This window comes from Anas platyrhynchos, chromosome 7, assembly GCF_047663525.1.
Source record: "Anas platyrhynchos isolate ZD024472 breed Pekin duck chromosome 7, IASCAAS_PekinDuck_T2T, whole genome shotgun sequence".
Lineage (NCBI taxonomy): Eukaryota > Metazoa > Chordata > Aves > Anseriformes > Anatidae > Anas > Anas platyrhynchos.
The window spans coordinates 26,176,897-26,189,324 of NC_092593.1; the positions used below are offsets into that span (position 1 = coordinate 26,176,897).

The 12,428-nt window shown below is 34.5% G+C and overlaps 1 protein-coding gene across 11 annotated transcripts in view; it reads right to left on the reverse strand.

Moving 5' to 3' along the window:
- Positions 1-12,428, reverse strand: part of RAPH1 (Ras association (RalGDS/AF-6) and pleckstrin homology domains 1) — an 85,883-nt gene that overhangs the window by 15,365 nt on the left and 58,090 nt on the right. For all 11 annotated transcript variants that reach the window (XM_038182490.2, XM_038182493.2, XM_038182491.2 and 8 more), the window contains 6 exons: positions 9,455-9,532; positions 7,941-8,100; positions 5,271-5,392; positions 3,479-3,544; positions 1,951-2,094; positions 569-679 (listed from right to left, as the gene is read on the reverse strand). In XM_038182490.2, the coding sequence (XP_038038418.2) occupies positions 569-679; positions 1,951-2,094; positions 3,479-3,544; positions 5,271-5,392; positions 7,941-8,100; positions 9,455-9,532 (681 nt within the window). The remainder of the gene's footprint in view (positions 1-568; positions 680-1,950; positions 2,095-3,478; positions 3,545-5,270; positions 5,393-7,940; positions 8,101-9,454; positions 9,533-12,428) is intronic.

Here is a 12,428-nt window from a genome sequence, read left to right on the forward strand (position 1 = left end):
AGAAAGATTTTAGTGTCATATTTTATAGTAAAAAGCAAACAAACAAGCAAACAATCACCACACAAACAAAAACAACAACAACAAAATTAAATAGACCAGGACTCAGTCTGGAAGTAAGGCAATTCAGGGCAATATGAAAATGTTTATGAAGTCATGAAGAGCATGGAGAACAAGCAACTGTTCACTTACTGTTCACTTACCAATACAAGAACTAGGGAAAATAAAATGGAAAGCAACTGATGGATCAGAAGTAAAAGAACATACAAGGTTTATGCTAAAAGTTTCTTGGGGTTCCAAAGCAGAACAGCTGAGATACATTCTATGACTCCCGAAACTTCTAAAGGCTGAAAAAGTATTCTGTGAAATATCTCTGCAAGACTATTGTGTATTTCTAATTTTTCCCTAAGCAGTCTATAAAGAAACGCCACTGTCAGAGAAGCCAAGAATGCTATATGAACCCAGTAACACCATTCTTTTGTTGTTAGGAACTAAGACTAGTGTGGAAATGTCTGAAGCTCTTGAATTGCTATTTTTAGTGTTAGGAGTTTTAAAACAATTAACAAGTTACCTTCAGCACTAAACAATAGTCTGTGGGTGCTTTGTATTTGTTCCGATAGTCTTGTCCATAGTAAACGTTGACATGATCTAGCTGTAGAAAGCATACAAGATCCCGCGAGACCTATTAAATACAAAAATATTCATTTACAAAATATCCTTTTAAGAAAACCACGCACACTGAAAAATCAGTCTAGTGTTAAGATTCAATGCTAATATAAAGTTTAGTTACAGTCTAATGTTAGTTTCAATCTGATTTAAATACTAACAATACAAAGAGGTGATACAGCCATGTATAAACTCTTGCATCAGGCATTTATTCTTTTAACAAGGTTATTCTTTTTCAAATTCAGTACATTTTTACATGTGTGTGTGTTATTTGTATTTTGCCTTCTGACCACATTGTACAGCAGACTGCTAATGTTTATTCAGAGTTGGTATCAGGAAAGAGTAAATAAGACTGATTTGATCAGAAACTTTTTAACAGCTGCTTGTTATATTTCATCTTGGTAATAAGCAAGGTCTCCAAATTCCAATCTGACCATAAGTATACTTTTTATGATGTTTGGCAGTGATTGTAGGGCACAGAATTTCAACAGGGTATCCTGCATATAGATTGCTTTAATCAAGTAAAAGGCTATAGAGAGAACGTTTGAGATGTATTCAAGTCTAAAAGGGAGCTGATGCACTGGGAGAGCACAGGGACGATTTTCTCTTCATTGACAGCTGTGTGGGAAGCAAACTGCAGACTGCAAACTGCTGCAGATCAGTTCATGCTGTCAAGACCCACAGATTCATGGATGACTTGAACTTGCAAGAGTTCAGCCTTGAAGCTATAATGCATTTGTAGCAGCTTTCTATTTCCTTTTCATTATCGAAACATACAGAACACAGTAGTAAATGAGACTGAAGAAACAGAACGATATTTACCAATTTCAAAAAATGTACCACAAATTGGTCCAAAAAAGAATCCCATTTATATGAAGTAATTAAACCCAATAAAGTTATGCATATTGATTGTGAAGTTGGGTCTTGAGATTTTATGACCAGAATTTGCAGTGCAACTTGGTCCTTCATCTGAATTCCACTTGAGAAAAGACAGTCTCTTAACTCCACCAATCCTTTTTCTTTGGTGTTTCTGACCACCTAAGCCTGAATTTACTCAAAGAGCAGACCCTTGTTGTCATGCAATTTGGGGTTAGACAATTTACATCAAATACCACCACAGTAATTTGAAGTAAATTTATAATTTTCTTCCATGATAAAGCTGCACTGTTAATTAAGGGATGTGGCTCTGGTCAGGGCATAGCTAAGCCAAACTCTGAGGCTGACACTTGCACACAAATGACTTACCAGAAATAAACAACTTGGAGAAATTGCTTTACAGTAGCATACCTTTGCCTTCCCTTTAGGGACATAATAGATTCCAGAAGCTCGAAGGAGAAAGTAACGTTTCTTCCAAGACTTCTTACCATCCTCTTTCAGCCACAAAACTCCCTCAATTTCTGGCACAGTTACAGAACTTCCACAGAAACATTCCTGCAGATGAACACACAGTGGTTTGGGAAGAGATAGAAAGAGAACATAGTGCATGCAGGGTTTTTTTCAATGACTGAAATTCTGAAATTCTTTATCTAAGGAATGCATACACAACACATACTTTCTCCATGCAATAACATGACCCAGAGATTACATGCAGAAGGCCTAATGTAAATCAGAGAAATACCATACAGGATCTTAGCATTTTCTCAACAGAAATATTAGTAGCTACTGTAAAGATTTTCTCACCACTGCTTATCAGAAATATCCTCCCAACAGCTTTACTGGTCTTAAATGCATGAGGTCACCTTATAGATAAAGCCTCGTAGGTTTTGTGTATACGTAGACTTAACTACATATGCATCCATTACTTGAGTACCCTGTTGCTACTAATGCCAATACTGCATTTCCTGTTAAAGTTCTATTTATAAAAAGCTAACAGCGGAAAGAAAAATGCATTAAATATACTCCAGACTAATATGCACAACAGAGATTTATGAGGAATCCTAGAAGACAGGAAGAATTAGACAGCATTACAACCTTCTGCATGTTGTGGCTCCAAACAACTTTTTGATACACAATATTCACATAACCACTTATTAGAATCTGTGGTAATGATAGACTAAAAGTCTGCAATATGCTACTCCTAAGAGTAATTGTATTATTAAGTATAATCAAAAATTAAATATTCAAATATTTACTTTTGTGTAATGATTGAAATCATAGTCATTATTCTGGAAATAAAGTGGAAGCTATCACACTTCAGCATGGGTACCTCTCTAGAAAAATGTCACAAAACCATTCTGGTTTGAGCTTATAGATACTATTTGTACTGCTTGCTTTATTTGCTACACACTTACTTTTTCTGTTGTCCTCAGTTCTGTAAACTATTTATGTGTTCAATATTAAATAACTTCCTTTTCTGTCACTCATTTTTTAAATTTATTTTTTCGTGGTTTATTTTGGAATGTAAATGAAACTATTTTTAACTGCCTTGCTTACTAACAAAATTTAAATATTAATATAGACTCTTCAGTGAAACAGTGCTATAGAATTTTGTAGAGAATAACAATGTGGAGAGAACTAGTTTAAAAAAAAAATATTCCTACTACCTCAGATAAATACAAGTTTTGACTGCGTTTAGCCACAGTTAGAAGTAACCTCACATTGGTTACCAAACAAAATAAGAACATATTTTTATTAACCGATTTTATATGAAACGGTGAGATTAAATTAGCCATTTATCTCAAATGCAACACATTCCATTCCATTTTCCCAGAACTACAATCAGCTCCATTCATGTATTTCAATAACCACAACCTTTTAGAGTTTAGCTTCGAACTCTGAAATGACTAGTATGTCCTTCTTATTTTGGAATTCTCACCTCTAGCAGCACCTCTTTATTTCTGTCTGCCATCTCAGAGGTTTCTTTTTTCCCCAGAAGATAGTTCTGTAAAAAGAAAAACTCAGTATTTCTATAGGCATCATGAAATGCAGCCAAATAATATTTCTCATGTCCCTTTCTGCAGCAGTAAGAAGAAACAGCTGTTATCTAAGAACATTATGTTATTTAAACAAAACTTTATAGTCCAATTGAGACTGTCAGACTGCTAAATATTACATGGACCTTAATTACTACTACCTTTTCCAGTAGCATGAATCAGTCTCTACTCCTGGCCTAACAGCCTCATAACAACATTATCCTTGCTTTCTACACAATTAACAGCTGACTGGTACAATGTATCCAGAAATAAAAATACTGGGAACTTGAAAACCTCACAAAAAATAATACACAGGTATCTTAAAACTTGTTACATCCTGATTTTATTTATGTGTTGACAGAAGTACGTACAGAAGAAATGTACTTCTTTCCATGTTGTGCTTACAGTTCTCTGAATATTTTTCATGAAGAATTACTAAATACTCTTTGTCTTCTTAAAAACAACCTAATTATGCATGGGTACTATATCTTATTTAGTAACATCCCTTGAACTCTTTTTCAGCTTGGAAAGGACTGGGACTACCAAAGTCTTCCTCTTCCTAGCCTCTAGCTCTTACTGGGGAGAGGAAGGGGGGGGGAACAAACAAACAAACAACAACAATCAAAAAGTATTCATGAAGTTTAGCTAGATCAAGACTTTAAATGAAGGAGAAATGCATACATTAAAATATTGGTTTTGTCCTGATACCTTATTCTTACAGACAGTACCTACCATATGTACTAGCAGTAACCATTTATCAACTATATGTTTTTAAAAATAATTTTTTTTGCAGTTTTTCAGCTTTCTCACAAACCACTTGAAAAAGACTTGGTTTTCAATTTTTGCTCAGAAGTACACTGTCTGAAAGGATGGTCATGCAAAACTGACACTTAGCTTGGTAGATAAATAGGTATTTTGGATCCAAGCAATTACCACATACATGTCATACTGATATAAACATAATACATGACACCAGAAGGCAATAGTTTAGCTAGGAGTTATAAGAGAGCAAGTGATATTATATGCAGTTCTTCTTAATTCCAAATCTTCAAAGAGTCACCTTCTGCTTTTCTGTTCCCTTTAACACTTTCCTCCACCCCCTAATGGTACTGAACTGCTACTGGATATCAAATCTGTAGCTATCATCTGGAAATCTCCATTATTGCCCGTTGACAATCAGTGCACAAGAAAACAAGAGGACCCCTAGGTTTCCTAACCAGGGAGCAGGATAAAGGGCATGTTCTCTTCTCTTGTCATTCACTTGAGGAGTGGCTATCCTCTCTGATTCTCTGTCCACCTTCTTGCCAACAAAATAAGAACGCACAGAGGAGGGGCATTATTCTGAGCTGTATCTGTCAATGCCGTTGTATTATCACATATTTACATATGTGAAGAGCATGAAGTATTGGTGCAAATACCATAAAACTGCCTGCCTTTAACTCCATTAAAATTACCCACAAACACATTATAAAACAGATTGCTTCAGCTCATGTTTTTCTGTTAGGGACCTGATTTTGTACCAATCACAATGTGAATTTACACGGCACTGAGATGTGAAGGTGCATAGCATTTTTATACACATAAAAGTATCAAACTAAAAGTATTGAAATGAATACTATAAAAAGTAGTAAGAAACTGAAATCAGGCGTGCATGTGCACATAAATGCATACATTCACCAAGAGCCTCAGGATTACCTGGGGATTCTTGAAAAGTGCATATTTCTCTATGCGTTCCACAAACATTAGTTTGTTTTGACTGTCTCTTGTCCAGTTCAGAAGATTTTCAACTAAATTTTCATGATCTTCAAAGATCCTTTCTGCAGCAATAACAAAAGAGCAAATACATTTTAGTCTGTCACATTTTGCTAAAGAAGCTACTCCATAGTTGCATCTTGGAGACAAGGCATATATAGAAAGAAAATACAGTTCAAGGTCTACCAAAATGAGGAAAAAGTTTAAAACACAATAAGAAACTAAAAGAGCTTAGTCAACTTTCAGAAATGCCTGGCTTAAATTTACACATACACACACTTAGTACTCTCACTTCCCTCTCTTCAGGCTTATGATCTGTATATTAAGCCTTAACAACACATTTTTTGCTATGTCACAATGCTTACCATCCTACTTGAGCACAATGGACTCAAATAACAATATCTGAAATGTTATGAGTACAAATAAAAAAGCTATCACATTTATATGTACTCTGGTATGCAGAGCCCCCGAAGGAATTTATGAGGTGGCTTTTTCAGCACAAGATTTGATTCCATATACCTAGTCACTATCTCGCTCTCATAAAGTATCCAAAAAAGTAATAGACAATGATCAGAGAGAAAATGAAATGTTTCTGAAATGCAGAATACCCATAGTTAGTGCGGGTATGGTAGAAGAATTCTGAAAACTGACACAGTATTTCTTACAACTAATCTGTCTGGGTGGATAAATGAACAGTGGCTTCTGAGAACACTCTCTGTTGAAATGGTCATCACCAGTAAAAGGTAAGGAATATAGGCAAAAAGGAAGAGAGGAAGAAAAAAGAGAAAAAATTACTGAAATGGCCAAGAAATGTCTTAAAATCCTTATTCTAAAATAAATAACAAAAAATATATCTTTGAGAAACCACTGGACCAACTTTCTCCTCCTTTAAAAGACACTCAAGCAGAATCTTGCTTTCTGCATTTTGTTCCGTCTTCATATAGGCCATACAGAAGCACTTAAGCAAATTAGTTCTTTCAGAATCCTTGGGGACTTGCTTGACCTTTCATTAGCATGTGGAATATGCTTCTCAACCCCAAAATCAATTACACCACATTTTTACAGAGGGCATATGGCACCGATCACATTCAGACCTACGGTCTATCACTAAGAAAGACTGAGATGACAGGTGGCACCTCAATATCCTTAGTGATTAAGAATACGAAACAGGGTGAATGCAACGGAATGTCATCTGTAGGGAATGAACGAAGGTTTAAGATGACATAGGCATAACACAGGACATTACTGAAGTCTCAGTGACATCTTTCTAAGGTGCTTTCAAATTATAACTCAACAACAAACTCTATCAGCAACACAACAATGCTGTCTTCCAAGAACGTAAAGAAATGTTAAATAACAGAAGAACAGAACAGAAAAATCATGAAGACTGAGATACACAAGCTTAAATCTCACCAGAGCCTAATTAGGGAAACTGGATAGCTTTCCAAATGTATCAATTGCTATTAACAATAACTGAACTCAAACATGAAACAAAATATTCACCGACTACGTATGTACCCCTAGTTTGCAAAACAGCAAGTAATGCAATGTTCCCATTATTGAACTTATTACATAGAATTAAAAAATTATAACTCTTGGTTATTTCATATACCTGCTCTAACAATAAATGAAAATGAAAACAAAATGAAAACAATCTTTGTACAAACCAAAAGAAACCTTCCAGAGTCATTTTTGTTTAAAACCTGCAGAGTGCAACTGGGAAAAGCATTTCATTCTGTGTCCATTTCTACATCTGTGAAACGGAAGTAAATATCACTACGTTTTTGGGCAAAGAACATATAAAGCTACTGGTTAAACCATTGCAGAGTGGCCTTGTGCTTATGTGCATGTACCTAAACCAGACTCCTCAAAAATTAGTTAACCACACACATTTGAAGCAGACCACATAAAAAGCAAAGACGAACAGGAACACTACAGGCCACACGTCTTTCTTCACTGTTTGTTAGCTCAACACTTTTACTGGATTTCACTGCACTGTGCACACAATGAACAATCAACTAACAACGATAACATGAGAAACACAATGTGAAGGTAGATAGGTCTTCCATGCCTAGCTAAGGGAAAAATCATAAAAAAGGTGTTCCTTCCTATTACATACATATTTCCAGAAATGTTTGGAAAGATGAACTGGTTGCAAAATAACACAATACAATATAAAAAGGTAAGAGGTAAGAGCTTAAGGTAAGAGCTTTGCCTTAACCATTTTTCATCTTTTTTTTAAGTTCCGATATAAAGTGTATGAGGTAAACTGTCTGCGTTTTGGATTGTATTTTTTAAAAATACATGCGATTTGGGTTTTCATAGAATTTGTGCATATTATTTCTGTTTTCAATACAGGACAATTTTAAGACTTATTTTATTCAAACTTCTATGTTTTGAGCCTGCTAATATGGTATTTTTCATATGAAAAGTAGAAGAGGATAACTTCTCACCCAGTAATAGCTTTTTTTGTCTAACAATAAGTAACATTAACATCCTAGTGTGGCACGATAAACATTATAAAGATTAAAAATTTAAGCCACTCTGAGGACATAGATATGGTTAAGTATTACATCAAAAGATAAGAATTATAAATTTATAATGATTACTTACCCATTTGCAGTTCAGAGATGGTTTCCACCAATGACCAGTCTAAACTGTAACCACAATGTGATTTGTCCATCAGATTGTCTAATACTTGTCTCACTGTCTGCCTCTCATCTACCATCATTGTTTTTGAGCTGTCATCAGACATGTGGACTCTGATCACCAACTATTAAGCAGAAAATTAGGAAAACAAGAAGAGGATTAACTTCCCACATTTCCTTCATTTAAAATAAAAACCTATTTATTAAGATCTAGTTTCTTTTTCTAAGATTTTGTTAAATAACATAAAATATTAAGATCAATCAAAATTATCCCTCAAATGTGAAAAGCCATACATGATGATTAGATATTTTTCTTGTGTAAACTTAGCAGAATACCATTTTCCTTTAGTATATGGGGGTAAATAAAGGTTTTCCCAATATAACAGAAATGTACTTTAGGTGTGTGTTAAGGAGGAAAAAATTCCATCCTGACAAAGTTCCCTGATCTGATAAACGTGACAATTTTTTTCATAGCTGTAGGTAGCACAAGCATAGATCAAGAGTTCTGCACAAACTTCCAAAGAATGACAATTTTTCAGACTTGTACCTCAAAATTTCTGCCTGTTTCCCATGTATTTTCTAAAAATGCTGATCATATAAACTGTGTACCTATACTAAATCTTCCTTTCCTAGGGAGTATGAAACATTAGTGTAGAGCAAATCTGCTTTTAAAACAGTAGCTTTTCATTGCCACTTTAAAGAGGTTGCTGCCTAGAATGAAACATGCAGCTGTTTTTTCATTCATCAGAAAACTGAAAACAATAGATTTGTCTTGCCAATTATTACGCTGTTTGCTTCCTTTTTACACCTTACTCAGCTGGAAAAGTTAAAGCATATTATCTATAATGCACTGGTTGGTTTGTTAATTCTCTTCTTTCAGCCAGGACAGTTTTTCAGCTTTTGTTATAAATGCTAAATGTAAAAGACATCAACAGTTATGGAAGAACTTCTAAATTTTAACATGAAGGCTAAATCTGGAGGGAACACCTCCAGCTGTATTCTTTGTTAATACATCAGGTAATATCACTAGACTTCTCCATTTGATAACCTCTGTCCATAATCTGGAATACCTACATTCCATTTATCACTAGAAAATCCTACTATGTGAAACGGGAAATGGGTATATAAAGAAAACAGACCCAAATTTTAAAGAAAAGGCTGCTTAATACACAAAGACAACCTCAGGAGGCTGGATCTTTTTTGACTCTGGGTGGAAGTAGGCAGTCTTCTAATAGTGCACTAGCAGCAGAATAAGCTATTCCTTAAGGAAAGCATAATGTTATTCCATATGCTAAGTTTTTTTGTTAAAGTCTAGATGACAATACATTATCACTCCAGATCAGAACATTACAGTGTTCTTATTTTCTTTAGGGGTTCTTAAGTGTAATAAGACACAAATGAGAAGAATTCTGCACGCATTTTGTGGTGAACAAAATATATATTAAAAAAAAAAATCATAAAAAAGTGTAAATAATTTACCTTTTTCACTTGTGCCTCTTTAATCTTCTCTAACGCAACTCTGATCTTCTCAGCTTTCAGTTTAGCAGCCTGTTCCTCCTGGGGGGAGACAAGATACACCGAATTCCAGTTATACAAACTTCATTTGTGTTTTAGAAGATTTAATTTGCGGCTATCACACTTGAAAACATGAACTGAAATGCAAATTTACCCACTGATAATTCCGTAACTACTTGTTAGTGATGATGATTATTATTTTCAAAACAAGAAATGTTACTATACACGTCTGACTCTTAGAAATACAACTACCTTTATCTCCAAAATAACACACCGGAGGTATATATTTTCTATAAATACACTTGGTTTATCTCTATTCTTTCACGTTGTAAATAGCCTTGCACAAGAATTTTAACATATGCATTTAAAGTCATAGTCTTGGACAAGATATTGGACAGATAGTGGACAAGATAGTGGACAATTAAGTGCACTGAACAGATTTACGGTTGATCGGCATAAGACTTACATTCTGATATTTCTCAATGTGCCATTTAACAACATAAAGAAACTATGTGAAACAAATCCTCTAAACAGGATTTCACACTATGTCCACTGATTTGGAAGACTTAGTCTGCATCATGTAAGTAGCCTGAACGCTCCCTTTATCCTTACTAAATTCTGTATTTCTCCTCACTTGATGTATTTTAAGACACATAAAGCAAACAGGCATTCTTTTCTTCAGTGCTCTTCTAAAATCATTAATCTGGTTTTGTTACAACCAGAAGAAATGCATTAAAAATCCATTGACATAAATCTATTCTATCTGCTGGTACTAAAGAAACCTACCCATTAGGACATTATCAATACTATCAGGTTTTAATTTCTGGATTATTTTTTTTTTGTCATTTGTATTTAAAATGGACTGGAAATGAGCAGCTAAACAAGTAACCACTATTTTCAACATGATTATATACGGGTTTCAGATTTTTAAAAGCCTTAAAACGTTAATTTTCATTGTGTCTAATACTTAAAAGCACCATAATAATTTATAATCCCCCCCCAATAAAAACAAATAAAATAAACAAATACATTAATAGGGAAAAAAATCTGCTTTAAAATTATTAAATCTTCTTATAAATGAAAAATTAAGATTTTTCTCAAGTAGTACAACCTATCTCAAGAACAGCACGCCATATAGATTTTTTTCTGCATTGCTTTCTTGTATTAATGTAACTTGTGGTTTGTTTATTACATTTAGATGACCGCTTTCCTTGTAAATGTCAAGATTCAGCTATCCTCAAAACCACAGAGTTTAATCTTTTTGCTTCTCAGTGAATTGCTAATATTCCCATCAACTGCTTAAAGGTTTTTCTGGTTGCACTCTTACTTAACAGCTTTTGCTCCCTCACACCTGTGGCCGTACTATCACTGGGAAAAAACATGAAAAGAACATCAGCTAGACAAGACAGGGTCTTGGGAGACACATAACCCTTGTCAAAAAAAAAAAAAAAAGAAACAGTAAATTGGCACATGTAGAAAATTTCAGCTTGAAACATTATCTAGGAATTCTATTACCAAGTAGCATTTTTCTTTTTATTAGTCTAGGAAACTAAAATTTTTTATTCATCATAAAAATGGTGTCACAGAACCCTGATAGGTTAAATCAGATTAGTATTCTATTAAAAGCTAAAAGAAAAAAGCACCGTGATACCTACAGTCATTTAAATATAAAACATCCCCAGAGTTCTACAATTTCCTTCCTCTTTCTTAACTGTTTTCATCCACAGAAAAAAATTAGTACCAGAAAACCCAAGGATTTAAATACCTACAAGTTTCTAACAGTGACACTACAAACCCACGCATTATGAGATCAGCAAGCCTTCTTAAATTTTAAGACACTTTTGGAGAAACTTTGTTTGCAGTTTTAAAAAGTTGCTCATTAACTCAACCATATACCTTTATTCCTGTACAAAGGTTGACAGCATGTTTGGTTTTGCTCTTCACTAAAGTCAAGCAGCACAATTTTCCAGCCCATTTCACTGTGCACCCATGCAATGCAGCTATCTATAGCAAATCCCAGCAGGAGCACTTTATAGCCACAGCACACAGGTACATGCAGCAACAACAGAGAGCAAGCAACAAGGAATCAGATGGGGACCTCTCATACACTTGTGCCAACACAACTAAAATATCATAGTTTATCTCAAAATTCATAATCCCTTATCATTCCCTAAAACGTTTGTTAAAAAGTATAGACCAAAAAAGATTTCAAGGATTTACTATTCTACCACTTATCAATTATCTTTCACTTCCCACTCAACTTTAATGAGGTTCCAGATTTCAGAATTTCTTATACCATTATTAAATTTTAACAAAGTCAGTTTAAATTTAAACAAAAACCAGATTTACAATGCTAAAAATAATAATTGTTTTTAACCAGATACAGATGATAAAAAGAGGTCTGAATCTACTTACTAGAAACAGAGGAAAAGGAAGCAAGAATGTGAATTTCTGAAAGCACAGAGTAGTCTAGGATTTTAAGTGTTGATTTTTTTTTTGTTTGTTTGTTGTTTTTTACTTTATATAAATATAATTAGTTTTAAGGCCATTGTTGCAGTTTGCTGATTTGACAAATGTTTTTTTTTTCAGTGGAGCAGGAGGAAGAAATATCTATTTTGATACTTAAATAACCAAATAACTACCGAATTCTTCAATATTCAATGATTTATTCTATTCCTTTCATAATTGCCCAAGCAAAACCACCCATCCACACCTCCCCCATGAGAGCCACCTCCAAGCCCGTCCCTTTGTTAGTAAATCTTCTAGTACTGGCAACATGAGTGAGGCTGCCAAGCGGTCATCAACACGCACATAAATGGCAGGACTGCCACCGAGGTCATGGTTCCACAAGCAGTATATAGCAGCGTAAATCCCTGGTATGGCTGATACAACTGCCTCCCTTGCACAGCACTCCTTTTCAGTTGTATCAGACACAGAT